Raw genomic sequence first — 27,664 nt, forward strand, 5'->3', positions numbered from 1 at the left:
GAAGTAGGATTAAATATCAATATTAAAATTCTGTGTCATTCAACATAATTTGAGACTAAAATGAATTTTTAAGACTGTTTTATTTGTACCATAATCACATCACATCAGGTGTGAACTATTTATTGGCCCATTGAGAGCAAAATAACTGCATACAACTGTAGTCATTTCAACAATAATGCATGACTAGCAATACTAACAACACTGATGATGTCACAACTGTATTTACTGGTAGAAGCATTAATGTATTTGCTCATTTTTATAGAAAATCATGAAGCCATCAACAGCATTGCTGCTAGAAATATTCCATGTGAAATGCTGGTTTGCCATGATCTGCATAGACCCTCATGTGATGCAAAATCTGGAAGATATGAAAGTAATTACATTTTCATACATACAACTTATTTTTTTGTAAATATCAGCACTGAGTTGCCTATCTGGACAGTTCAAACCAAATACATCTCTCTAACTTACTGTTTCTTTGATCTCCTCGATTCTTACTACACTGGATCATGAAACAAGCATCCAGTCATGACAAGAAGCACCAGCAGAGGGAAGACACTACAACGGCTGATAAAATTAAGATCATCTTTTAAACAAAATTGACAAGCACTTAAAGCAAAATGAACATTAAAAAACGGACACAAATCAAGGACATCTACCCACTCTGTGAGTCGCAGAAATTCTAAATGGAAGATTAAGACTTAAAATCAAGAGAAGGAAAAGAAAGAGCAGTAGTCAGATATAAATTAAACCCTGATAAAACACAAAAAAAAATTTAATTTCACCTCTACTTAGACCTCTCTCTCCTAAAACAGGGACAACGGGAGCATACAATTTAAAGAAAATAAAAGCAGAATGTTTGACGCTATAGATCTGCTGGGATAAACTGAGCAGTGAATTAACTCATATTCACTAAACCCTTCCTGGATAAATGTGCTGACCTGGGGCCTGTACCACAACGCAAGATCAGTGTGTTAGATGGCTCTCTTTGGGCTTATCTCTGGTTTTCTGGTATCATGACACTGGTTCACTTTTAACCAAGGCAGATTACCATGGTAACTTATACTGCACGGCTAACCTGCTCCGAAGCAGGTTAACTTCAATCCTGCAGGATCCCGACATGGACAAAAGTACAGAGTTTACTATAAAGCAACAAGTGATGAAGATAGTGACATTTTTATACATCTGAAGCATCACTTTGCTTTCCATGCTATTTATGTCAGATGTACCCACTCTGGTATTAAAACAAGGCTTCTAACAAACACAAATAGTGATTAGAGATGCATATTAAATGCCCTAAGTAACTTTTTCATTCCCCACAGGAGCCCTGACAGTGTCAGTGTCTTACTCCATCACGGCAGCTCAGGATAATGTGGTGACTTTGGAGTATTACATCTTTTTAGACTCAAGTAGATTATACGTGGATGTTCAAAGTATACTCAATGACCCTTTTATTATTTAAAAAAAAAACAAAACAAAAAAAAACACTTAATAAGCTCAGTAAATTATAAATGCAACATTTTGTTCAGATTCAACTTATAATGCATTGTTTTCTTTACCTCAGGCCTTTTTTTGCACAGACTATCTGTACTTTTCCTAAATGCTTTGGCAGCAGAAACTGTACTTTAACAGTTTTTAAGTGTATCACTATTCAAATGTCACTACAAACTCACTCTACTGAACATATTTTATTTAAAAAGAAAAGGCATTTGAAAAGACCCATTTACCATTCCCACACTTATTTGTAGCCTTTGCCTTACTTTTACTATTTGGATATTATTCCTACTGTTTCTATAGCTTCTTATGCAATTCTAGTTGTGTGAATTTATTGGATATAATACAATAACCTTATTTCCCCCCCAGGTGTCATCATTTTATATCTCAAATACTCTAGTCATGGTTCTCAAGATGCTGCATGTGATTGGCTTGTAACTAAAAACTCTGCCTCTTTCACATGAATGTGCCCAAAAGCTGGATTGGAAAACCCAGAGTTAACTGAGCCAGTTGATAACCAGCTTCATGATGCTGGTTATCCAGGATCACCAACGTTATGGCTACCTGGCTTTACCGAGCCTAAGAGAAAGTTGGACTTGCTTTGTGATACAGGCCCCTGTACACGTGAACACTACAACAAATCCATCAGATACAAAGTCTCACACACACCAAGGTCTCTAGCAACCTATGGATTCGACCCCTTAAGCAGCTCCAGACTGTAGAGGTGACATGAGGAGAGAGCTGAGATCAGAAGAAACCTCCTTTAATGCAACGACATGGAAACCATGAATAATACCAAAGGAAAAGGCATTTCCTTCACAGCCTTTTTTCTGCTTGAATGTTAATAGTTGCTACACCTCATCTCACTGGCCTCGCTGATAAACCATGCAGTAACTATGGTTTTATTTGAAGAAGCAGTCCAACCCCCAAATACGGAGATTCTGTTATGGATCATAAATCTGTGGATCTTCCAAGTACTCCAGCAGTGCTGTGATTTCTATCCACTTCATGGATTTTATATGCTGCTCAGCAACATGCAGGGAATGAGCAAGAACTTGTTGCATTCAACTCTTACTACATCTGTGTTGGTGCAGAAACCAACTGTAAAGCTAAGTGATAGCAGAATGTGGGTCTTTCACTGCTAATGTTGTTGTTGCACTGTACACTGCTCTAATGAGGTTGCTGCCAGAGGAGAAATCAGCTCTTCAACAGTAGATTTTTTTCTAATGAATGATGACGATCTTTGCAGAATAGCAGCTCTAGGAAAAAGCTCTCGCTCTTTGATTCTAAGGACTGACGTCAACTAAATTTACCACTGATCATTTGAAACTGCTGAAATATTTTATGCTATAAAACTCTATTGCGGCATCATGTTATCTCAAAAAATACAGAACAACAAAATACACCCAGAAACACCCGGCTATTGCTAATAGCTGTTCCATCATAGTGAAATTAAATATTTGAAGGGGGATTTGTAGCTGCACTCAGTTAGTTTGAGTCATTTGATAGCTGCAATCTTTTGTTCCAAAAAGTTTCAAAACCTCACTGCACATAGAGAGTCACAGCATATGTAAGGTTTTTGACTCCTGTCCTGGCAAACACAGCTTTTACTTTCACAGAGCAAAATATGTTGTAGCATTTAGCATGTAGCAGTTTGTCTGATTGTTCTTTTTTTTTTTTTTTTTTTTTTTTTTTTAAGCAAAGCGATACCATTCGATTGGGTTCTCAGGAGTATGCAAAACTCTAAATTAATCATAAACAGACAGGGATTCCCCTGTGGATCACAACTCTCATTCAAAGTAGGTCACAGAGGACCATGGCCACACCGACAGCAGAGTCCGCGTTTTGTCCGTATACCACCGGCTGAGGAAATGCCTTCTCCACCTCCTGCCTTAGCACCTCATTGCGGGCGATGGCGCTCCCACTGCCCACAATCCTGCTGACCCCCGCCTGCTGCAGATGCTCGGCAGGCATCATGGAGGTGATGTTGTCCAGGACTCCGCGGCACAGTGCCCTGGTCAAATGGCCCAGAGAGAGATTGGTAGCGGAGATGTTGGTCACTTGACCCAGGCAGAGAGGGTTGTGTCTCTCTCCCAGGATGGTAGGACTCACCCTCAGGTCGCTCGTTTCCTGATTCAGGGCACAATGAATCAGCTTCTCATATAAGCACGAATCACTCAGCTCCGCACCTGTGAGGGATGAGGAGGAGCAATTTAACATTTGGATGAAACACATTTAACTGGCAATGACCAATGAGTCATTTTGGCATCAGTGTACTGTGATCAATTAAGCTACTTACACTAACCATCTGTGGTCAGGTCAGTACAGTAAAACCGTACTCACAGTTCTCTCTTTCTCTTCAAATGAAGCTGCCCTCTCTGGACTGTCATTGATGTTTGCTTTCAATTTTAAGACTACAACAGCTTAGTGGTTGTTCTGCAAGTGTTTTTGTTTTTAAACTATTCACTAAACTTCTAAATACAGCTGGGGTTTTAAAATGCATCATGCGCATTACAGTCATTCTGCATCTACAAAGCCCTGTTTTACAGTAGCGCAGAAAAAGGAGTTGTCGAAAAGGGGCTGATGGTATGCCAGCAGAGGTTTTAACGGCACATACCTGCCGTTTCCTAACGGGTAGGCCACTGTCAGACTGTCACACCAAATCAAATCAAAACAAGTTCTGCCGTAAATTTAGTTGTTTTTTTTAAATGTCTTTATTGACAATGTATGCTGCCGGATCAGGAGTGATATTTATCACTTTAAAGTAATTTGAGATTACTAATGCTAATATTAGAGCTAGCCTTAGCTAACATAGCTATTGTTAGCCACCATAGCCAGTCTGACTAACCCATAACAGAAATTTAGAGCCACCTAACCAAATAATACTATTATTTTTGGCATGTTATTTATTTATTCTCTCTCTCTCTCTCTCTCTCTCACTCACACTCACACTCACACAAGAGTTGTCATGATATTTTAGTCTGGACCAAAGTGGTGGCCCGGTGGCCCGGCCGGCCGGCCAACAGAGCAGACATGCCACCCCTTGAACTATGCTACTAGCGTGGCTGAAAATACATACCAAGCTCCTTCATCCAGGCAGTGAGCATCTCCACGAAAGTAGCCAGTACATTCCCTCCGTTGAGTGAAGCTGCCACCGCCAAGTACGAGTCGTCAAAGTAGGGAAAGTAGGAGATGGAGGAGGCAGGTTCGGGAGAATCTGAAGGTTTGAAGTCAGCTGGCATGGCGAAGGTCAGCTGGGCTGAGGTGCTTATGTTAAGAACTGCGAAATTAGGAGAAAAATACAAACTGTCATCTAAGGCGTATGAACTAACAGCACCAAACATGACATGCAAGAGACACTGGTGGATTACACTTGATGCATAATGCAATGGTTTTTTTGTGTGCTCAAACATAATGAGAACAATGGGCACATGGGTATTTACTGCTGTATACTTTCTTTATTGGAGGGTATTGTTTTTATTGTTTTATAGAAATGTTAAAACTGTTCTTATGCTTTGTTATTGTTCTCTTTGCTGTTTTACTATTTTGTTTTTTTACAAAAATGCATCTTAAGTGAAATTAGTCTCATATTTCCAACACAGTTCTGATAAAATGTTTTCATTACAAAAACCTGAGCTAACTATAGTAAACTGAAGCAATAGTAGAAGAAATCTAATGGATGAAACATGTCATGGTACAGCAGTATTGGATTCTTTCATCTTAACTGCATGAACTGTCAAAGAGTAATGCATTCACTGCATTAAGTGTGATCCTAGCCTGAGAGAGATGACTGGACGTCCTGTTTCACCTGCATCTGTCCGCGCAGTCATGCAGGAGTAGACAGAGCACTGGAAGTCTCCCAGGGCGGCACCTACTGGCGTACCAGCAGGGATGCCATGCCACTTAGAGCACGTCTGTCCCGCCAAGCCTCCAGATGGCACACACCGAGGAAGCAGGTGCAAAGGGAAGCCGGCACCCTTCAGACTAGAGCATGCACACACACAGAGTTGCTTGTTATGTAGCTTGCGCATAACAACTCTGATACTGTAAGCTTGTAATGAGCTGTACAAAGTGTTCAGTGATTGCAGTTTAACACCAAGCATGCACAAACAACAGAACATTTCTCATGCATTTAGTACTTGAACTGAGGTCACTTCTCAAGAACATGCTCTGCCAACTTTAGCACAGAAATGAGGTGTTAAACAGGAAGTTCGGCACTTCTCATACATGTCTATATTCCACTGGTTGGAGGAAGTGTTGAAGAAGCCCCAGCTGGCTGCATTCTGAGGCGTCATCACACACCGGTCCAAACCACACAGCATGGACACCACATAGTCCTGGATGGTACCTGCAACTGTGAAGTCCTTGAGGAACTCGGGCCTGCAGTGAAACCACACATCTTTAGAGTTCACTTTCGTATATCACAAAACCGAGTGGTGCAGTAGGCTCTGCATGGAGTTTTTAAAGTGTATGCTGACCTGTGTTTCATGCACCAGAAGATTGTTGTACAGCCAAAACCCGCAGCTAAGCTGAGATGTGAGTGTGGTTTTGGAAGAGAGGACAGGAAGTTACTGCTGCATCGCCCATCCTGCCAGGTGATCAGCTGACTGGTGTCCCTGGCTGTGAAGAAGTCCCTGTTGGACCAATCACAACCTGTGAGGGGGCAAACAGACACGGACAAAATACAGCAGACAAAATAAGTTATATCTGACTCAATGGTTTTGTTTGGATACAAAAACATCCTAGTAGCACTAATTTTCTGTGGTTACAAACCTATTTTCATATCAAGTTTTGGATGCAACCAGCAGAGGGCAACATAGTTATGAAAGGAGGTACAATGAACCAGTTCATGTTCATGTTTCGCTGAGGAGTTATTAGCCGAAAACCTCCTGATTTCATTTTACCACAAACTGCCCAGCTCCACGATCCATTTTTAAAAAGCATCTTAAAAAATGATAATCAGTATTACAGACTGGGTAATCAATGTAATTCAACAGTCTGAAAACATCGCTCTCCTCTTCAAAGGCTTCTTCCCCTTGGCTATTACTAGTTAATGTTTTTCTAAAGCCTGAGGTCTGGTTAAACATTATGGGAACTGTTGTCCAAATCAAACAGTGAATAATCTTTAGAGACTAGTCTCTCAAGATAGAGGGGATTGTTAAGAGTCATATATGTACGTGCTGTAAGAAAAACAATCCGATTTCTCTCAACTTTATCTACAAGAATCACACTTATTACATTAACTGATCTGTGATGATAAAAAGTACGCACAGTAACCTTTTGCTTTGATTATAACACTTTCTGAACAGCATATTCAAAATTTCCCAGATGAAACTGTTCATGATAACAGAAGTAAGTTTCTGAAGATCTGTAATTACATTCTGAACAATGCAGTACTAATAGCCTGAAAACCAAATCCTATGATCATAGCACACACAATTTTAAAAATCATTAAATCCTTTATAATAATAGGGACCCTCATCTCTGAAAATATGATGTGGGACCCTTATATTGGGGCCCTTCCATATGATTACAGAGCCTTTTAGGCAAGTATAGATTATGCAAATGTTTGGGCCACAACATCACCAGACCAGACACCGCAGTAACCTCAGGGCTCTCATGGGTCCTGAACTGGGGCCCCTCTTTATTTCTTTTCTTTCTTCACCTGCATAAGCAAGTGCACATGTATCTGCCTTTTGGGGGCCAGCACCATCAGACCAACTTGATCTGAAAATAATCTCTCTTGATATTTCCTCTCTGATATTTATTTTTTACACTTCAAATGAATGACGAATGAAGGAATCAGTTTCTTTGCTGCTCAAACTGTGTGACAGCCGTTGTTACAGTTTACCACACGTTGTGAAATGCCACAGCGTGCCATGCGTGCGTGCGTGCGTGCATGCAGGCAGGTAGTAGTAGTAGTAGTAGTAGTCTTACCGCTCTTTGCTTTCCAGAATAAAACCCCGTGCATCTGTCCAGAAAGCCCAATGCTGCCGACATGCTGCAGTTTGTCTCTGGGCAGCAGGCGGATGCACCGGTTCAGAGTGTCTATGATCCGGCCAGTATTCTGCTCTTTCGCCTGCGTATCATGGCAACATAGCCAGGGTTACACACAACACAGCCGTGTTAATATTACTGAGCTGCAAGGTAAAGCTGTGTGGCACGTGGGGCCCACTCACCTTTATCCCGCTATTGTCGATTATATCAGACGTAGTTGGCAAAGTGTGACTCGCAGCCACCGCTCTGGAGCCACTTTCTAATAACACGGCTTTTACCGAAGTGGTGCCCACGTCTACACCCAGGATATAGGTAGACATTCCTGATGGCACTGTGTGCTTTGCCACTCAGCTGTACGGCATCATCATCACGAGAAAGCAAAGTCAACGCTGCTGCGTTCATGTCGAAATAGGAACTCGGAAGTTTCAAATATATAGCGTTGGGGGGTAAGCTCTAACTTTTGGAATAAGATTGGTAGAATTTCTTTCTAATTTCTAATATTATATCTAATTTAATTCTCACTGTGTACATTTCGACTTGTCAAACACTGGTGTAACAATATAAATCTGTCTGCATTCTATTCAGGTGGACCAGTGCCAGGGCTGTGGTATGGCTCACTGCCATGGCACACCTGAATGGAAGACATGGAATTAGTGACAGATGTGCTTCCTGGTATAACAAGTCAAAATTATATCCGTGAGAGGGGTTTATTGCCTGTCTGGGGTATATTGCTATTAGGTCAGTTCTGCTGTTTACTGGTCTATGAGATCTAGATTAAGGGAGAAAGAACAGATAAAGCAAAACCTATGTTGCCCAGAATAAAACGTTGTTACCGATGCTAAAGCTACTGTATGTCAGTGAAATGTGGATGTTTACATTTCTGTATGTTTAAGCATTTATAAACCACTTTAATGGATTTAAAGCATTACAAATATAACTACAAAAATTAGGGCTTTGTGTGTTTGGATAAATACAGAAATTTAAAAAAATGCAATAGTAACAGCAATTAAAATTGCTTTCTTGCAGTTTTTGTTTTTAAACTGGAACATTTTCCAATAATTTCCAGTGAATCAAGCTTTGCTCTCTTGGGTGCAGTTTTGAACCATTCTGTTGTTTCTGCGGTGAAGCTGGACGTTTGAAAAGAACGGATTTACCTGTATGTTGCAATATAGTGCTTCAAGAGGGTGACACGTTTACCTAGAACTATTATAAATTTGGAATTTCCTATTCTTTAATGTGCTTAGAACGCATCACATCGCACCCCCCTGTTCCCACAATGCACTGCGAAGGAGCATGGCTGACTTGTCATCCAAACGAGAATGAATGTGCTGTTTCCGTGTTATATCAGCTGACATCCCTTTTAAAGAATCTAATATTCAAGTCTGTGAAGTTACTCTTACAGGTTATGTTTTTGTAAACGTGCTGTGAGGAGCCGACGAGTCCCTGCGTTTATTTCCGGTGAGAATCTGTCATCAGTTACCGTCGGCAAGCAACCTGCCTGAAGTGCTAGCTAGTAATGCTAGCCCGTTAGCCCCATTGGTAATAGTAATGTTAAAATAAAGCAGCTTAATGTGCAGTTAAGCTACCCGGGCCCATTCAGTATTGCATTTAGTTTAATAATTAAGCTCTACTGACTAGAGTCTCGTCCGCTTTTGTCTCTTTGGTGTTTTATGTGCCTGTTTCTGTCACCAGAGCAAAGCTTTAAATCTATGTATTAGCTACTTTGCTTTATTGTGGTCAGTAGCTAAGCTAGCATCGACCAAGGCTTACTGACAACTTTTATTTTTGTCTTTGTCAGAGGCCTTTAATGTATCGAGACCTCTGTCGATTTTTTCCCCACTCGTAGTGGTAAATCAGTTTAAATGTCTAATGAATGCATTACGTTAACCTTAGACCTACTGACATCTGTAAGGCCGGTACAAATGAGCTTTTCTAGTGTAGTAATGACCTTGCTTACTAATAGTGGAATAAGTAATAAGACAATGTAAAAATACACCCAAGTAAAGGTCCGGCATTCAAAATCTTACTGAAGTTTTATCGCGAAATGTCAATATTAAAAGCAAAAGTAGTCATTTTGCAGCAGAATGGCCCCTGTCAGTGTTATGTCATTGTATTATTATTACTGATACATACTGGTCATTATTTACTGTTGGGTTGTTCAGTCTGTAATAATGTAATCTCAAGCTGCAAAGTAACTAGTCTCCATAACTGAAATGAATGGAGTGGACAAAAAAAACTACAATCTTTGCCTCCTAATTGTAGTTAATTAAAAGTATAAGTTTGCATAAAATTAAGCATTTCAAATATGTAGTTATGTACAGTATTTGAGTAAATGTATTTATTTTGTATTGTCTGAATCTCTCCTGAAACAGCAGTACCCACCTGTGATAGCTGACCAGAGCCAAAATGGCTGGAGTTGTAGCCAAGCGTGAGGGACCACAGTTCATCAGTGAAGTAGCTGTGAGGGGCAACGCCGCTGTGCTGGACTACTGCCGCACCTCTGTATCCGCTCTGTCTGGAGCAACAGCTGGCATCCTCGGGTTGACTGGACTGTATGGCTTTATTTTTTATTTCCTCTCCGCGTTTCTCCTCTCCCTGCTGCTCATTCTCAAGGCCGGACGGAGGTGGAACAAATGCTTTAAATCGCGGCGGCTGCTCTTCACTGGGGGCCTTGTCGGAGGTCTTTTCACTTACGTCCTGTTCTGGACTTTCCTCTACGGAATGGTGCATGTGTACTAAAATGATCTACCACCTATAATCCTGAATTAATCCTATCTAATGCTACATAAACCAATAATATGTCTGTCCTGCTGTTTGTAGATAAGCCATTAGTGAAAGACTTTTGATTTTTACATTTTAAACTGTTGATTAAACAGAGGATGTGTCAATAATTATAGTATGCAGAATAAACTGTCCTCTTATCCTTCCTGCTCCACACTTAGCAGTGACTATGAACTTTATTTAACCTGTAACTCCTGCTCTGTGCTCGGTATCATCCATACCAGGATAAGAACAGTTATGATAATGTAGGTTGTAGTGTAACATAGATCAAAACAGATAACATCCTAACAAGGTGTAAGCACTTGGCATCACATTTCATGTACAATACTATGATTAAATTATAACAAATCTGATTAGTCATTGGAATAAATACCTCTGTACTACTTGTTTGTATACATTATTAATCAGTTTGGCAGTGTCATTTGTTGACATCATGAAATCAACATGACCAGTCCTTTTGTTTTAACAATAAAGACCATTCAATAAATAGAAAGAGGTTGAACAGGAGTCCATGCACTTCAACATCTTGCACCATTCATTAACAATCAGCCAGTACAACAGCAGTGAACTTGTAGACTCGTAGCGCATCACAAATGCATTACATTGTGAATAAGATTGTATTGTAGCCATTGCATGGCCGATATCAACGTTACAATCAGCACAGCCAACTCAACATAAAGGAGGAAACACATCAGCAGTCTGAAACAGCTGTTGAATTTAGAATATATTTTGCAGACTGATTCAGCTGAAATCATTTTACATTTTATTTATTAGTTTACAATGTTTATTTTACTTAATCCAAGCTTATATTTGAGGTCCATGGTAAAATTTTGGCATACTATGAAGGGCTGCAATTTTAAAAGCTAAGGCCCATCATATATTACTCAAATGGGAAATGATGCTTAATTAGTCTGATCAACAGCTAAAAAAGCTTAAGTATAGATTTTCTAACATGCATTTGTAAAGCAGTAACCGATGAACCATTTCATATCACTCTGCTAATTGCATCAGTATTATCACAGTACTTTTGCATATCATTATTTATGGACCTGTTGTAATCTCCCACATACCAGCTTTGGATCCTGACCCAGCCACTGAAAACCACCTTTCTGTGTATTTCTACATCAGCGCCCTGGCCCACTTGCACAGTGCAGAACATTAACATTTCTCTGGACCAACATATCTTCAGTCAGGGCAAGCATCACTCAAGCTAGTGGCATGCCAGCAGCCGTGCCAGTAGGTGAGAAGTGGACATCAGTCCGACTTTTGGTTCAACCTCTTGCAACATAACTGAGACCACTGCAGGTGATTTGTCTTGCTCTGCCTGCAAACTTAATTGTGTGAGGAGAAAGTGATATGATGCCTTGGCTCTGCACCTTGGGGAGAGAGATTGGCAGAGTATCGCTGTCCTGTGTTGCGTGGAATGGTAGGACCCCGTTTGTCCACAGGCAGCTGGCTCTCTGCAGTGGGAGAAGACCCCATAGCGGGTTCAGTGTCCTCTGGGTTTTTGATGGAGTTGGCAGCCCCTTTCTCTGCAGCTGGTTTCCTAGATCTCCTTTCCCGGTGTCCTGCCTTCCCATCCTTGGGTTTGGTCCGGTCTTTCCTATTACATACAGTATGAGAGAGATGTGCCAATAAATGCGATGATCAAGGTTTGAAAATTGGTTGATTTAAATGGCCCCATCGTTAAAGTCTGTCTAAATACAGTTAGTCATACTTGAAGTTGATGATTTCAAACTTCCTCTCTCGGTAGAAGGAGCTCGTGTTCATCATGTACAGTAGTATCATATCACATGCAAAGGCTCCCTGAAAGACAAAATAAATCAACTGGATTTTCACAAGCTGCAGAGAATCAAAATTTTTGTTACTGGTGATCATACATCACCCTCTAGTGGCACTGTAATATGACATTTTTCAAACTTGAGACATCTCTGTAATAACACACCAATTATCCACTGACACATCAACATAATATTTTAGTAAATTACTCACTGCACCCAGCAGAGCAATGCCCGAACCAATGGCAATTATTGTTGGAACAATACTGAATTTCCCAGCCTGCAAAACAATAACAGACATTCACTGCAAGTCTAATACCAGAATCATGTATGTGCCTTAGAAAAAAAACTGCTCATATCACTGCTGTACCTGGCCATTGATCATTATATCGAAGCGAATCCCATACACTTTATACAAAGTGCGATAGGTTTCCCCATTTTGATCCTTGTAATACCTGGCATATCTGCGGGGGGGGGAATCATCTGATTTAAGGTGTAAAAGACAGAGAACAGAGTGGAGGCAGTGGGCTGGCAGATTTATTTCTTGTTAAATGCCTGAGAGGACATACCTGAAGTTGTATCCTGATGTGACCGAGCTGTTCAAGTTCATGTCCAAACGGGTAAAGCTGTAGTGTGGATTACACTGTGAAGAGTCCTTATCCAGGTCACAGTTCCACTCAATAAGAATACCAACAGACCCACCCTGATGGACAGAAAACAGAGACTTTGTGAAAATTAGTGCCGCCTCACACATATTACTGCAGCTCTTGGCTATATTGACACACATCATGTTTGTTTCCTTTAGACTCTAAACTTTAGTTCATGTCTTGTTATCCTTCATCCTTTAAATGCCTTGCACAGACACATTTTCTTAGACCTTTAATCAGATTGAAGGTGGGTGGAGCTCTGCTGGGAACTACACGATGTCGCCAAACTATATGAACTAATAACAATGTGCCTTTTTCACAGCAGGAAAAGCACATGTGTTACAATTAACATTATCAAAGGCTCTGTTCTGTTCTAGTGTCCCAGTAAGCCATGACAGTGTGACAGTGAGCAAGAATGCGCAATATATTTTCCTACTGTGACATGTCAAATGTCTTCAGTGTTAAAGGCATATGATAATGGTGTAAATTGTCCCACCTTAACAGGTACAACAAAACAAATTGAGAGTGAGGGAGCTGTCAATCAAGCACACGCTGCACACGACCACGTGGTCCTGAGAAGAAGTCTAGTCAGGCGACATAAGTGAAAGCACCTGCGTAGGTGGACTATGGGTGTGATTTAAGAAATGTATTAAAATTACCGTTGACCTTGAAGGTTTATTCTTGACCTTGGAAATAGCAGTTTGACATAAAACATTCTCATCACAAGGTCCACTTGCTTGGTTTTTTCAGAGTTTGCTCAGTTTTCATGGAGATGGTTTAGTTTTTGTGTGGAATTTATTTTTTTGATTTACTTTTTATTAATACGACCACTTGTAATCACATGACCGAAATTCCACCCTTGTTAGGCCGCGTGATAACCACTAACTATCTCCGTGACAACTGAGCAAATTACGTCTAACGATGAAGGCCACAAGATGTGCCTGAAAGCTCTGAAAAAGCCAAGTAAGTGGACCTTGTGATAAGAATTGTTTTTGTCTAAAAGATACAGATTATTTTAGTATTTCTGCACAACCAGTACAAATCCATTATCCACCTGAAATGTATTGTTCATTTCTAAAATACAGTATGGAAATATTCCAGTCTGTGTTTGGATCCCATCACAGCACAGACTCTCCACTAATTAAAGAAATAATGCAAACCTCCGACCATGGCTCCATGTGGTTTGATATAACTGCTTGTACTTGTTTTGTGCTCCGCATTGTTGAATTTGGATTAATTATAGATTTTCCCCCAAAATCACATAAGCAAATTAGCAGCAGACCATCCCCTTATAAAGCCAAACAAATGGCCCTGATTTCATGGCATATTATCGTTATTGGATATCAACAGGAAGCATGGGAAGAGAAAGAGAGAGGGGTGATAAATGTCGCCTCCAGTTCTCAGAACGGTTTTTCCACCCTCATAATCTCCACAAGAAATCTACCATCATAGAGTGATGATGAGAAACTGATCTATGCTTTTGTTCTGATTCCCTTCAACATGGCGGCCACGCATTCTTGTCAATAATAGTTATGATTACATTAATTGTTTTTTAGTTCAACGGGGAGTACAAGTGTGTTTTTCTACAGTTATTATTGTCGTCACTAGCAGCTAAAATTGTTTTCCATAATTCATAAAAGTGATGGTCTATTATGGTTTATTATCAAATGACCGTGAGGAAGCCAGGAACAGAAATCACTCCCACACACAATCTTAATTGGCACATTATTACACTTTGTACCTTAACAGCCATGTCCTGGAAGTCATGTCCAGTCCAGCTGACCAGCTCTCGGAGGTGGAAGATGGGGCAGTACGGATGGTTCTCTCTGTCATAAGAGCATCTTTTCAGGTATTCGTCATCAGAGGTTTCAAGGACGTTGGACCTAAGAGGTAGACATGAAACCCACGTATCAAATGTCAGATTTTCGGGAACTATGGAAACCAGTCTTATTTTCACATTGAACATCAAGTATTCTTGAGTTTGTCCATTGAAAGGGCCAATTTTCCTAACCCAGAAAAAACATGAAGTTAAAAGATGAAAATCACCAAAGTTCTCTCAACTTCTCATATTGGCTTTGACCTTTCGACCTTCATCTTAGACACCATTACTGCTTAACCTTAGAAAGCTCTTACATTGTCTTTTACGATCTCTTGCTTGAAGCATAATGTCATTATTTCTGACTGAACTGTAAGCTTAGATATATAGAATTCATCGAGATACACAGCACTTGATATCAAACCTTGACTGAATGAGTTTTTTTATTTTGCTTAAAAGTTTTCCTCTACACACACACACACACACACACACACCAACAGCAGCATATGCAGCATGTGTATGTCAATCAACCCACACCATCACACCCTCTGGCTCTAAGCACAGAGTGTAACTGGATGTGTCACAAAGACATAGTGTTGCCAGCCATTTCGAGTAACACCCATTAAGAGGGATTTGTATTACCAGCCAATCCCCATTCAGCATAAGCATATCAAGATTAGTGAGGAAACATACGAGAGATGGGTGTGTAATTAGAATAAAATCCTGACTGATGAATTAGCTGTGGCTTGTGGCATCGCTCTGCTTTCTTGCAGGACTTGAACAGATGACAGCAGAGAGGGCAGCAGCACAGCTCCATGGGCTAGCCCCATCTGATCTGACACCTGTCCAGGGGAAGGCCCGCTGTCAAGGACGTCTCAGATGACTGTTTCACAGTCTCAGTGCAATGCACAGGCTGGTATAAATAGAAGGCTCTCTGCACCCTAAAGCTATTTCAAGCAGCCATTGGAACACCTATATCCCTCAGCTCACTTGGTGAGCTGTGTCACAATGCCTTGAAACCATAGGCACACCAGCAATCAGCACCACTTACTTGGAGAATTCAAACTTTGGAAACCTGATGAAATTCTTGATGTAGATGGTGAAGTTTTCTGCTTCACTCAGTATGGGCTCTCTGGAAATGAAAGAGACAGGCAGCTATGTGAAAACAAAACAAGTGGAGCTGACAGGCTGTATTAGTAATAAATAGAACCTGTGAAATATCTCGGTCCCTGTGAGGGATCAGAGTGAGTGTCAGTGTAGTAGCACAAAATGGCAAATTTCCAAAGTTCTGCAAGAGAGGAAGGGTCTCACGTGGGTCTCTTGTTGTATTCAACAGGACACCAGGCGTGAATCTCACAGGTCCCAGTGCTGTTTAAACATAACCCAGTCTTGATTCCTGACGGAGAGAGCAAAGATTCTTGGCTGGGTGGAGCTTAAAGAGAGTTTATTCCAAAATAAGACAAATTTGAATACTTTTGGTATTGTGTATACTGTTGTTTTAAATGATAAATTAGTCATTTAAATGCCACAACTTTGTGATAGCATTGAGTTTAAAGTAGTGGCCAAACAATAACATTAGTGATTAATGTGGTCTATGTGGAAATTATTGTTTAAATTTGTCTAAGACAGTATATAAGCAAGATTTCACTTGTAAAATGAGATGCAACTATTGTTTTTTCACCATACAGAACATAGTGCAGATTGTCGGTGACTAATATGAAAGACCTAAAGCCATAGATGAAAATGTAAACCTGTAATTGAGGCTGAAACCTACAAACTATTCAGATTTTTGAGTTGCAATGTTTTCACATGACTACAGTGCAATGAAAGATCCTCACCATGGCCAGCTGTTACAGTCTCCCCCTCTATGCAGTCTTCATCGCTTTGACATCGTCCATTTGGCACCTTGAAGCTCTGTGAGATAGGGTACATGTTGCTGGATATGAAAATGCAATTCTGTGGACATGGTAATCTGGCGCAGAGTGACCTGCAGCAATTTCAGATATTAGGTTGGGGGGGGGGGGGTGTGTGTGTGTGTGTGTGCTAATAATGAGATTCCTCTGTATACTCACCTCAGCACAGAACCCCAGCCTCTGATTGGGGGTCTCTATGTAATTTGTTACTACGAAGAACACCTGCTCACCCTACGAAATAAAATTAGATCCAGACAGTGAGATCGAGATGCAAAAGGTTAAACACATTACACTCCTAAGAAGTTCAATATTGTTAAATCTGTTGAGACAGATGCTGAGGTTAATGATATCCACTAAAGCGGACACTCAATAGCCTCATAATCTCTCTTGACAGGAGCGTAATTGGGGAGTGCTCTGACATTAATATTGGTGCTCTGCAAGCTGAGATAGCTTTTTTTAATTAAGTAGATAGATAGATAGATAGATAGATAGATAGATAGATAGATAGATAGATAGATAGATAGATAGATAGATAGATAGATAGATAGATAGATAGATAGACTCACATTAGGGGGTATGACATAATCCTCAGCACTCCACAGGTGAAGTCCTGTCTCGGAGCTGTTGGTCAGTGTAACACCTTTAAGCTTGGTGATGACTGAGGTCTGGATGGCCTCTTCTCTCTCCTGGTAACCTTTCTTCACCACAAACACCCACCTGAGACATTCATCCAAACATCAGAATTGGTTCAGTTTTAGAGCCTTACGCTGAAGAAGTTTAACAGTAGCCCAGTATTATTAGTTTGCTGGCCTTTTTTTTTTTTTTTTGATGTCAGCATGGGTGCTATGCAGCAGTACAGCGTTTGGAGCAGCCTGTTTGTGACCACGTGGTCCATGTTGACAGCACACACGTTATAACGGTCATTAAGTGTGTTCACCAGCATGTGGCAGATGAAAGGAGTAATGTTAATGTGTGAGTGTATCCTAGAATACATCAGAGAATATGTTACGCATCTCCACAGGAACTATATCGAACTATTTTGGAACTATTTTGCACATACACTTGCAGCAGCATCTAATGAGTAAAATGCACAAAATGACCACAAAGTCTGGGACGTGACATGGCAATAAAATCAGTGCATATGAACATGAGCGGCCTCTCTAAGCCACAGGACATGCCATAGAGCCAAATATGAGTTTATAACCACGCTGCAGCCACTAAATGTGTAAATAAATAAAGTTTTAAAGGTCAAACCATGATACTATTAACCCTCACCAAACTGTCCCAGTCACCTGCTCAGCTTTCATCATTTCTCTCACATACACCAGCGTGACATCACACAGTGAGGGGTGGGATGGGATAACTTCCTGTCTCTACAGCAATTTGAGACATTAATGAATTCACCAACACAAACCCTTTCTGAGACTCAACCATTTTTAAAAACGGGGAAACTGTGTGCTGACACTTTAACAACAGTAAGTCCACACTTTGACATGCTCAACTATTTTTAACTTTGTGAATCACTTTCTAAAAGGTTACTTTATTCCATGCTTGAAGAGGGGGAGGGGGGGCATGCACTGCACCTCACCCGATTATGTATCCCAGCACGGCCAGCTGATAGAGTCTAAATAATATTCCGATTTTCTTGTTTTCAGCGATGACATATTTCTCTGTCTTGTAGTTGAGGAGAGAAACGAAGAAGCCTCCCCAGCCTGCCATTCCTCCCGCACGGTGAACCCGAGTGAGACAGCAGCTCCCACGCTCCCAGCTGATAACTACAACTGCTTCACTTGTCATGCAACGGGCAAACCCAGTGAGAGAGGGGCTGCAAGACACCAACACCGTTTGCTCTAACAGCCCACTGCGAGGCATCTGGAGGAAATGTTAATATTATGCTTGGCTTGATATCAAATTCATTTTCTCTGACAGCAATCTGGGAGCCTCACAAAACTTTGTGGAGCAAAGTAGTAATGATAAGTCATCTGCACAGTTTTTATGTGCAGTATACCCACGTGTTATAGTCATGTCATGGTGGTGTTAATGACAGCAGACAGCTATGCAGAAGCATCTGGTAACATTGTCCCGCGGGACGTGGTGAAACACAGTGGAAATATCATTCTACCTTTTAAAAAATAATTTCAGCAATTTCTGTTTCAGTGTTTGTGGCATGTATTATTCTGTTGTGTTCAAGTATGAAAACTATGGTAAAAAAAAAAGGGATCAAAATCGCTGCAGCAGAACCAAAGATATTGTATTTTATATATAAATTTCATTTGATATTTAGATTTTGTATTATTTTTCCTTTCCAAAACCTTGTGCCTACATTACCCACAAGGCCACTCGACCACGAACGGTTTGGTCGGAGGTTCAGCTGTTATCCTCGCAGCGGCTTATGTAGCCTCAAGTCATTACCATATACAGTAATACTCCCCAAGACATAGAAACAGATTTCGATGTGTAAAACTGGTGGAGTTCCCCTTTAAAGTGAGTAAGACACACATTTTGCAGATCATACAGCCTGTGCATCTTTTACTACATATATTTTTCCTCTATGTTTTCACAACATATATATTTATCTTTTCTATTCTGATCCAATAAATTCTAATACACTGGTATTCTTTAACATATGCTCATAATACACTTTTTAGTCTACTGTTTTGCTGCTACAGCCTAATCTCCCATCTTTCCTTCCCCTTTCTCTTTAATGATATTGAAAACTTCCCTCTCTGCAGCATCTTCTCTAATTTTCCTTTGACTTTAATGGACCAGTTCATTATCACTGCAGTAAACTGAGACACCATCAGTTAGCTTGAGGCAATTAAGCATAATTATATTTAGGAATATACATGGCGTGAAAAAACTACATTTTATAAAAGGGCCCCTCCACAGACAGGTCCTAAAGATTAGGTCTTAATGAAGGAATTGTTTAAGTTGATATACATTAGTGTTGCAACTGATATGCAGTGAATCTGGGGGCTTTGGGCCAGCAGTTGCCTGCTTTGCCCAGGTTGGTAATTCATCCTTGATCAATACTGTCATCACTAACTTTAATCACAGTCAGAAGAGGAAAGCTGAGCAAGAAATCTTTATCGGTAATAAAAATGTGTGATTCTTTAGTTTGAGATCTTCAGGCAAGGGTCTTCTGTCTGTTCCTGAGTCCAGGATGAAAACTAAGGGGGACAGAGCTTTTGCTATCAGGGCCCCGAGGCTCTGGAACAACTTGCCCGAAGAAATTAGGTTGTCTGAGTCAGTGTCTTTGTTTAAGTCTCTTCTCAAAACATGTTTATCAGAAAGCATATCCTGATTTTACCTGAACTGACTGTTTATTTTATATTTCATTATTCACTGTGGTATTTTATTTCTCTCATTGTGAAGCACTGTGTACTTTGTTTTGATAAGTGCTCTATAAATAAAGTTTTATTATTATTTTATTATCTAAGATACATCACTCCCCTCTACACCCTTAAATAACAACCCTCTCACTAGTTTTAGATGCAAAGTCATCACCAACCCAGACCTGGATATCTGTAAAGCAGCTGCTTTGAACCATGACCTATATTTCATATTTCACAATTAATAAAACAACCATTTCTAAAGGGACAGATAGTCTTTTATAGACTTTTAACCACAGATTTGTGCAGCGGTAGAGTACAGTGCAAGGTCATGGAACCCGAGGGTGGGAGAACTACCAGTAAGCTAAGGACCTCTAGTGGTTCCATGTGGCATTTCACTCTTCATTAAATAGCCTATGAATACAGTAACATTTGAATTCCTGTAAGACACACTTGATTTAATGCTATGGAGCTTTTCAACCAGTATTCAGAGTCCATGCAACTGTGGGTTCAACATGGGACGTTCAGTAGGACATTGATCCTTGAACCACAAGGCTTCCATATTGCCAGGTGATTAATGAGATTATACTGGTCAACAATAATTCTGCACTTTCTAGGAGGTTGTTACAAAGAGCAAGTTATCTGGATAAGTTTGCTGACTAAACCAACTGTTACAGGACTTTTCACATCAGTCCATGTTCCAGATCTGAAAGGGCTCCTGGTTTTACTCAGCAAGTTATCCATGTAACTTAATAAACTCACCTCTTGGAACAATTTATAAAGAAAAACAGAGGAAATGCACCTAACCCACTTATTCTATTTAAAAAAGTACATTACCCGTAGAAATAATACAGAATTAACCTGAACATATAATGGTAACTGGATTTCAACAGGACAATATTTGAAAACCCATCAGCTCTTAGAGTTCATATTCTAGTGAAATGTGCAAAAAGGAAAGAACAAACATAATTTAATCTCTCATCTTTTATTGAGTTAGGTTGTCATGTAAATCAAGTAAAAACATGGAATCATTTATTGACCGCCCCTCAGACGCAGGACAAGATGGAGGGTGGACTCCTTCTGGATGTTGTAGTCAGAGAGTGTGCGGCCATCTTCCAGCTGCTTGCCGGCAAAGATCAGCCTCTGCTGGTCGGGGGGAATGCCTTCCTTGTCCTGGATCTTGGCCTTCACGTTCTCAATGGTGTCGCTGGGCTCAACCTCCAGGGTGATGGTCTTACCGGTGAGGGTCTTGACGAAGATCTGCATGCCTCCCCTCAGACGCAGGACAAGATGGAGGGTGGACTCCTTCTGGATGTTGTAGTCAGACAGCGTGCGGCCATCTTCCAGCTGCTTGCCGGCAAAGATCAGCCTCTGCTGGTCAGGGGGAATGCCTTCTTTGTCCTGGATCTTGGCCTTCACGTTCTCAATGGTGTCGCTGGGCTCAACCTCCAGGGTGATGGTCTTACCGGTGAGGGTCTTGACGAAGATCTGCATGCCTCCCCTCAGACGCAGGACAAGATGGAGGGTGGACTCCTTCTGGATGTTGTAGTCAGAGAGCGTGCGGCCATCTTCCAGCTGCTTGCCGGCAAAGATCAGCCTCTGCTGGTCGGGGGGAATGCCTTCCTTGTCCTGGATCTTGGCCTTCACGTTCTCAATGGTGTCACTAGGCTCAACCTCTAGGGTGATGGTCTTACCGGTGAGGGTCTTGACGAAGATCTGCATGTTTGCACCTGTGAAAAATTAAGATTCCACGTTAGTAATATGTTTTAATGAAATGAGGCCTACGGAATTTTTTTTTTTTTTTTTTTTTTTTACCTTGTATGCTTTACAGATAAACCAAGAAGGTGTCAAATAAATTTGACCAGCCTATTAAATAGTGCCTTGCTAGTTTTAAATACAACATCCTACATCTATATATTACATGTTAATATATAGCCATTTAGTCGATGACTTTTTCCTGTCAGAGGTATAGATTATTTGTTAAATCGCTTAATACATACAATATGTTTTTGCACATACAGCCGCCATTGGTCGAATCATTACTTATTTTATTTTTAAAAAACTGAGCTAAATCCTACTGTATCACATGAACATACTGGAAGGAAGCTGGTGATTCGAGCACCAGCGCCATTTTAAAATAAGCTATTGTTGTTTGCCTTCGTTTTGTTCAGCTAACGTTACCCGTTAATGGACGATACAGCTAGAAATGTAGCAATATTGTTACTAGTTAACGTTAGCAAACGTCTTAAGTTATTGTTAAACTTCACGATTGATAAGTTAAGTAAACCTAGAACGCTATTCGTTATGTACGTTAACTAGGTTACATTATTCACTGAAACGTTATTTTCAGGTTGCTAGCTATCCTTTACAGTCGTTTACGAAGCGGTTGGCAAGCCGCTAAAAAGGTAACAAAAGCGACAACAGTTAAAATCTATGGAAGTTGTAAACTGGGGGAAGAACTGCAACAGAAAACCTGAAATATTAATGGTAACATTTGTTTTTTCAAACGAAAGATTGTACTTACAATTTGTTTCAGTATGCTGCCCTACTTCCCGTCAGTGACACGTCCCTCTGACTGAACAGTTGCCAGGGGGACAGGATGATTTATACTAGAGACACGTCATGGAGCGATATTCATCCGCAGTTGAAAATAGTTCCTATTTAAAACATTGAGCTTGGTTAGTTTACTTTGGGTACCTTTAGCTATATTATACACACGAAACCACACGAACAATTATACAGTTTGCTTATAAAATAAACAATAACTGTGGAATTACTTGGTGGAAGAAAAACCCTTGGGTGACAGCTGCTGTTAATGTAATGCAAACAATGGGGAATTTAATGCAAGTGATGATTTACCAAGGTGATAACTTACCTAGGTGAAGAATAAATATGGAGTGTGTAAATATATTTTATTCCAACTGCAATATAAATATTAGATTAAAACTAGACAGACTTGTTACAATTATTTAATCATTCTGCAAGCTTATTCTTCAACATAGCCCGAGGGACACTGATTATTTCTGATGCTGCTTCTCAAGACAATTATTTAGGGTAATAAAGTGCACAAAGAAATGATTGTCTTAACAGCCAGACACTTGACTGATATGCAGTCAATCGCATGTCATACAATTAAGACAATCAAGACACCAGTGACATGTGAACAAGACATAAGTAAGGGCTAAACAGGTCAAGTGCCTGTTACTTATTTGCCCAACCCGGGGTCTGACAATTGTCCAACGATTATAGGATAGGCCTACATAATATACTACATTTTTCTTTACCATTTTGAACTGCTTTCTGTTAGAACATAGCTGTTCTGTGAAATATACTGTAGGCCTAAATGGTGCAGGTTGTTGTGAGAATCAAATAAGTAGCATGTTTCATGAATTCTTTTGTCATACATTCTCCTGATCTTGATGCACAAACTGAAAGCAGACTGTCAAGTCAGGAGTGCTATGAGATAAATGCCTTTGGCAGGATAAACAGCTGACACCTGATTATCCAGATGACAATGTTGAACCAGTTTAGCTATGGATTAGATGGTAAATACCGCAGCACAATCCATGTGATATCCATAATCCACACTACTTTCCTCACTGGAGACTATAGTGTCATCCCTAACCTTAGCCTTTCTTGTGGGTTCAATTGTAGGTAACATTCTTGATGTTTGAAGGCCAAATTTACATCTGAGTTGTTACTATATGCACAAAGGTCATCACACATTCACCTCATTCATATATTAGGCTGCACAATGCATTTTCTGCCACTGATTCTCACTGATATCTTGATGTTTTCCTGACCTTTAACACATAATGTGTTTTTTATGCCATGCATGTCCACACTGCCCAGCCTCAGCATGGTAAAAGACATTGGGCTCCTTTCTGCCGCTAACACCCAGGACATAAGACAATCTACAGTAGGTTTGTATGGAAATCTGATATGAATATGCTGCACATTTTATGCCTCAGTAATACAAAAATGTTCAGCCTTTTCTCTCTTGGAACACACAAGCACAAACTGCCAACTGCTTCCAGTTAGGGCAAAAAAGCTTTAAAGTTAATCACATTTTCTTGTGTCCTTATGCAGAAAATATTTTCTGATTTAGTAAAGACCTCTGTTGCTCTTCCTGAGGTTTCTTCCATATTTCCCCCGTTACAAGGGTTTATTTGGGAGAGTTTTTCCTCATCCGAATCGAGGGTCTAAGGACAGAGGGTGTCGTATGCTGTACAGATTGTATAGGCCCCTGAGGCAAATTTGTGACATTGGCCTCTATAAAAAATAAATAAAATTGACTTAAAGGAGTGTCTTTGTTCTAGACAATTTGCAGGTGCCAAGACCAAACCTTTGATACTGTTGCCATATGGTACTGTTCTCTTCTGTCTATTGACATCATACTTCCCCCCTAGTATGCCAATGCTCTTGTACCAGCTAGAAAGCACATCTTTTCCCTCTTTACTTGATTTTAGTATATTTCCTCCTCCCCTGTTGGTCAGTGAATCCCATTTTTAGACCCACTGGCTAAGATCACCTCCTCTGGTTGTCTGTTAACCTCTTGCTTGACAATAGATGGCGCCACATCCCCATTAATAGAAATTCCTTCTACCTTTCCAAGTGTTCTGTGGACTCCAAAGCTGACCTCTGCAGCAGTATCTTAGTTCATTCACTGACTAGGAGTCTTATTATAGTTCTGAGTTACCTGCACATCTACAGCGTATAAACACACACCAACTGCCATGAAAATCTGCTGGTTTAGGGCAGCATCTTACTAAACTGGTGTGCTATTATGATGTAACTCCTTAAGTAATATATAATAAAATTGCTGGTTTAATTACCTTTCTACACATTATGCTTCTCACATAAATCATCAAACTAAAGCCATGTTTTTGATGGTAGAAATGACAAAATTGTACAGCTGTCCATACTGAACAGAGTATAGGCAGGAAGATCTTCTCATTAGATGTTTATTTTTTATTTCACTGGGGAGCTGTCAAACAGCACTGGATGTCTCTTTATCCTTGTTTACAAACAAGGATAAAAGTTAAGTTCCACTTTTCAGTACTTTAACAAAATGGCCAAGGCATCTGCTTTGTGCATATATTAAGACTTATATTCACAGACACCTACTGTATTAGAATTACTGCTCATATTAAGCAGTTTAACACATAAAATCATAAGGGAATAACACCATGCTCAATTATGCCTCTGCTACATTCCTACTACAGACAACCATGTTGTTACACTCAGATTTCTTATTACTATGTGTGGATAATGGTGTTTTACCCATTTATCTTATGTACCACAGATATTACGATCTGAATAGTGGATTTGCACCATGAATGAACACCACCAGAAAGTAAAGTTTAATCATTTATTAACTGATGTTCATCAAACTTTTGGTCATGTTAAAGTTAACACCTTTGTCACGTGTAACATTTTTATAATACTGCATGTATATCATGTCATACATAGCATTTTAACTTGAGGGAAATAAGGTTAAGAAAATGGAATCATGAAATCTCTTTATTGACCGCCCCTCAGACGCAGGACAAGATGGAGGGTGGACTCCTTCTGGATGTTGTAGTCAGAGAGCGTGCGGCCATCTTCCAGCTGCTTGCCGGCAAAGATCAGCCTCTGCTGGTCGGGGGGAATGCCTTCCTTGTCCTGGATCTTGGCCTTCACGTTCTCAATGGTGTCGCTGGGCTCAACCTCCAGGGTGATGGTCTTACCGGTGAGGGTCTTGACGAAGATCTGCATGCCTCCCCTCAGACGCAGGACAAGATGGAGGGTGGACTCCTTCTGGATGTTGTAGTCAGAGAGCGTGCGGCCATCTTCCAGCTGCTTGCCGGCAAAGATCAGCCTCTGCTGGTCAGGGGGAATGCCTTCCTTGTCCTGGATCTTGGCCTTCACGTTCTCAATGGTGTCGCTGGGCTCAACCTCCAGGGTGATTGTCTTACCGGTGAGGGTCTTGACGAAGATCTGCATGCCTCCCCTCAGACGCAGGACAAGATGGAGGGTGGACTCCTTCTGGATGTTGTAGTCAGACAGCGTGCGGCCATCTTCCAGCTGCTTGCCGGCAAAGATCAGCCTCTGCTGGTCGGGGGGAATGCCTTCCTTGTCCTGGATCTTGGCCTTCACGTTCTCAATGGTGTCGCTGGGCTCAACCTCCAGGGTGATGGTCTTACCGGTGAGGGTCTTGACGAAGATCTGCATGCCTCCCCTCAGACGCAGGACAAGATGGAGGGTGGACTCCTTCTGGATGTTGTAGTCAGACAGCGTGCGGCCATCTTCCAGCTGCTTGCCGGCAAAGATCAGCCTCTGCTGGTCGGGGGGGATGCCTTCCTTGTCCTGGATCTTGGCCTTCACGTTCTCAATAGTGTCACTGGGCTCAACCTCCAGGGTGATGGTCTTACCGGTGAGGGTCTTGACGAAGATCTGCATGCCTCCCCTCAGACGCAGGACAAGATGGAGGGTGGACTCCTTCTGGATGTTGTAGTCAGAGAGCGTGCGGCCATCTTCCAGCTGCTTGCCGGCAAAGATCAGCCTCTGCTGGTCAGGGGGAATGCCTTCTTTGTCCTGGATCTTGGCCTTCACGTTCTCAATGGTGTCACTGGGCTCAACCTCAAGGGTGATGGTCTTACCGGTCAGGGTCTTCACAAAGATCTGCATGTTTGCACCTATGTAGAATTAAGATAATCAGGACTTATAAATTTAAAAAAAAGTATCTGGGCACTTACATCAGAGTTAATATATAAGTGAATATAACGTTATCATCTAGAACCCTTTAATTACTATTTATACATTTATTAAAAAAAGCGTAGCGCTGCCATTACCTAATTCAGTTGGAATTAAGTTCCAATGACCGTCACATCGCTCAAGCTATAAGTAGTATATTTGAAATATTAGGAAATTAGAGAAATTATAAATGTGAAGCTGAGCTGTCGGCAGTTCAGCAGCCATTCCAGTCCGAGCGCCATTTTGAGATCATATTGACTTTCCTTTTGTTCAGCTAAGGTTACCCGCTAATGGACGATACTGGAAATGTTGAGTCATTGCTATAGCTAACAGTAGCTAACCACTGCTGCGTTACCGCTTTGACGACAAACTGACTGACGCTTAAACCCGGCAGCAACCTATATAACGCCTAAAAAAAATAATGTAGCTAAACCATTTAGTTTTACTTTAAGATTTAACGTCAATTGAGGCATTGTTAACGTTTGCGACAATTAACGTTACGTTATCTTAAACTAATCTGAAAAAACATGGCACTGGACTAAGAACGTTCACCATATAAATAGTTCAAAATATAATGATAACATAGTTTTAAACAAGATAAAACTTACTGTACTGCAAATATTTAGTATTCTGCTTGCGCAAGATGTCTTCTTGTGAGTTTCCGCTAAAGAACGATACTGCGGCACAGAACAACACTGTATTATATACAGGAGTCTGCATACGTCATCTGTCAATATCCGTCCGCATTTGAAAGTAGTTCTCACTGATCCGAAGCGCGCTGTTTCAATGTACAGTATTCATTTTAACAGTATTATTTTACTTAATAATCCTACGTTTACTCATAAACAATTAGTCAAAAATAGTATTTTTGAAAACGATATTTTGACATATCCTCCGCGGCGGAATAATATCTCTCTGGTTCCAGAATTTGCTAGAACAACCATAGCAACAGGATCCTTCCCCGAGCTTGTGATTGGACTGTACAATTGTTTGTTTGACCAGCGATTGGTTGCTGTGTTACAGTAAGTAATGTTCGATGACAAAATTGCCCTCATGACTATGGGAACAACGACCTATTCAGGAATTATACAAGACCTAAATAGACAAAGTCTTGTGTAATTCTAGGTTATGGCAGTGTAGCCTGCGTATTACACATACATGAACTTTTTCC

The 27,664-nt window shown here is 40.7% G+C and overlaps 4 protein-coding genes across 12 annotated transcripts; 1 reads left to right on the top strand and 3 right to left on the bottom strand.

Annotated features, from left to right (window-relative positions):
• Nucleotides 1-61: 61 nt before the first annotated feature.
• shpk (sedoheptulokinase) lies at nucleotides 62-7,811 on the bottom strand. Its single transcript, XM_044222101.1, has 7 exons — nucleotides 7,674-7,811; nucleotides 7,432-7,573; nucleotides 5,973-6,147; nucleotides 5,722-5,874; nucleotides 5,303-5,478; nucleotides 4,574-4,774; nucleotides 62-3,683 (listed from the first exon to the last, which is right to left on the bottom strand). Exons 1-7 carry the CDS (start codon nucleotides 7,809-7,811, stop codon nucleotides 3,289-3,291), a joined length of 1,380 nt encoding a protein of 459 aa, XP_044078036.1. The 3' UTR covers nucleotides 62-3,288.
• Nucleotides 7,799-10,428, top strand: emc6 (ER membrane protein complex subunit 6). 6 transcript variants are annotated; one of them, XR_006380653.1, is made up of 3 exons: nucleotides 7,799-7,937; nucleotides 8,077-8,949; nucleotides 9,864-10,428. XR_006380653.1 is itself a non-coding variant. In XM_044222104.1 (3 exons), exon 3 carries the CDS (start codon nucleotides 9,898-9,900, stop codon nucleotides 10,228-10,230), a length of 333 nt encoding a protein of 110 aa, XP_044078039.1. In that variant the 5' UTR covers nucleotides 7,799-7,937; nucleotides 8,077-8,229; nucleotides 9,864-9,897; the 3' UTR covers nucleotides 10,231-10,428. The 6 variants fall into 6 exon arrangements, 5 of the variants coding, with proteins under 5 accessions (XP_044078039.1, XP_044078041.1, XP_044078042.1 ...); XM_044222104.1 differs by having other exon boundaries at nucleotides 8,077-8,229; XM_044222106.1 differs by having other exon boundaries at nucleotides 8,077-8,163.
• A 584-nt stretch (nucleotides 10,429-11,012) lies between these two features.
• On the bottom strand, nucleotides 11,013-18,298 carry p2rx5 (purinergic receptor P2X, ligand-gated ion channel, 5). 3 transcript variants are annotated; one of them, XM_044222099.1, is made up of 12 exons: nucleotides 18,015-18,298; nucleotides 16,993-17,143; nucleotides 16,586-16,657; nucleotides 16,352-16,427; nucleotides 15,825-15,909; nucleotides 15,565-15,645; nucleotides 14,439-14,580; nucleotides 12,620-12,753; nucleotides 12,421-12,514; nucleotides 12,265-12,330; nucleotides 11,990-12,078; nucleotides 11,013-11,875 (listed from the first exon to the last, which is right to left on the bottom strand). In XM_044222099.1, the coding sequence occupies exons 1-12, from the start codon at nucleotides 18,296-18,298 to the stop codon at nucleotides 11,605-11,607; spliced, it is 1,545 nt and encodes a 514-aa protein (XP_044078034.1). In that variant the 3' UTR covers nucleotides 11,013-11,604. The 3 variants fall into 3 exon arrangements, with proteins under 3 accessions (XP_044078034.1, XP_044078033.1, XP_044078035.1); XM_044222098.1 differs by having other exon boundaries at nucleotides 15,825-15,945; XM_044222100.1 differs by lacking the exon at nucleotides 18,015-18,298 and adding an exon at nucleotides 17,702-17,875 and having other exon boundaries at nucleotides 15,825-15,945.
• Nucleotides 18,299-20,727: 2,429 nt separating this feature from the next.
• ubb (ubiquitin B) lies at nucleotides 20,728-27,413 on the bottom strand. 2 transcript variants are annotated; one of them, XM_044222124.1, is made up of 3 exons: nucleotides 27,102-27,413; nucleotides 25,290-26,435; nucleotides 20,728-21,488 (listed from the first exon to the last, which is right to left on the bottom strand). In XM_044222124.1, the coding sequence occupies exons 1-3, from the start codon at nucleotides 27,211-27,213 to the stop codon at nucleotides 20,791-20,793; spliced, it is 1,956 nt and encodes a 651-aa protein (XP_044078059.1). In that variant the 5' UTR covers nucleotides 27,214-27,413; the 3' UTR covers nucleotides 20,728-20,790. The 2 variants fall into 2 exon arrangements, with proteins under 2 accessions (XP_044078059.1, XP_044078058.1); XM_044222123.1 differs by lacking the exons at nucleotides 25,290-26,435; nucleotides 27,102-27,413 and adding an exon at nucleotides 22,283-22,430.
• Between the last annotated feature and the right edge of the window lie 251 nt (nucleotides 27,414-27,664).

The sequence above is a fragment of the Siniperca chuatsi genome, linkage group LG14, assembly GCF_020085105.1.
Source record: "Siniperca chuatsi isolate FFG_IHB_CAS linkage group LG14, ASM2008510v1, whole genome shotgun sequence".
Taxonomy (NCBI): domain Eukaryota; kingdom Metazoa; phylum Chordata; class Actinopteri; order Centrarchiformes; family Sinipercidae; genus Siniperca; species Siniperca chuatsi.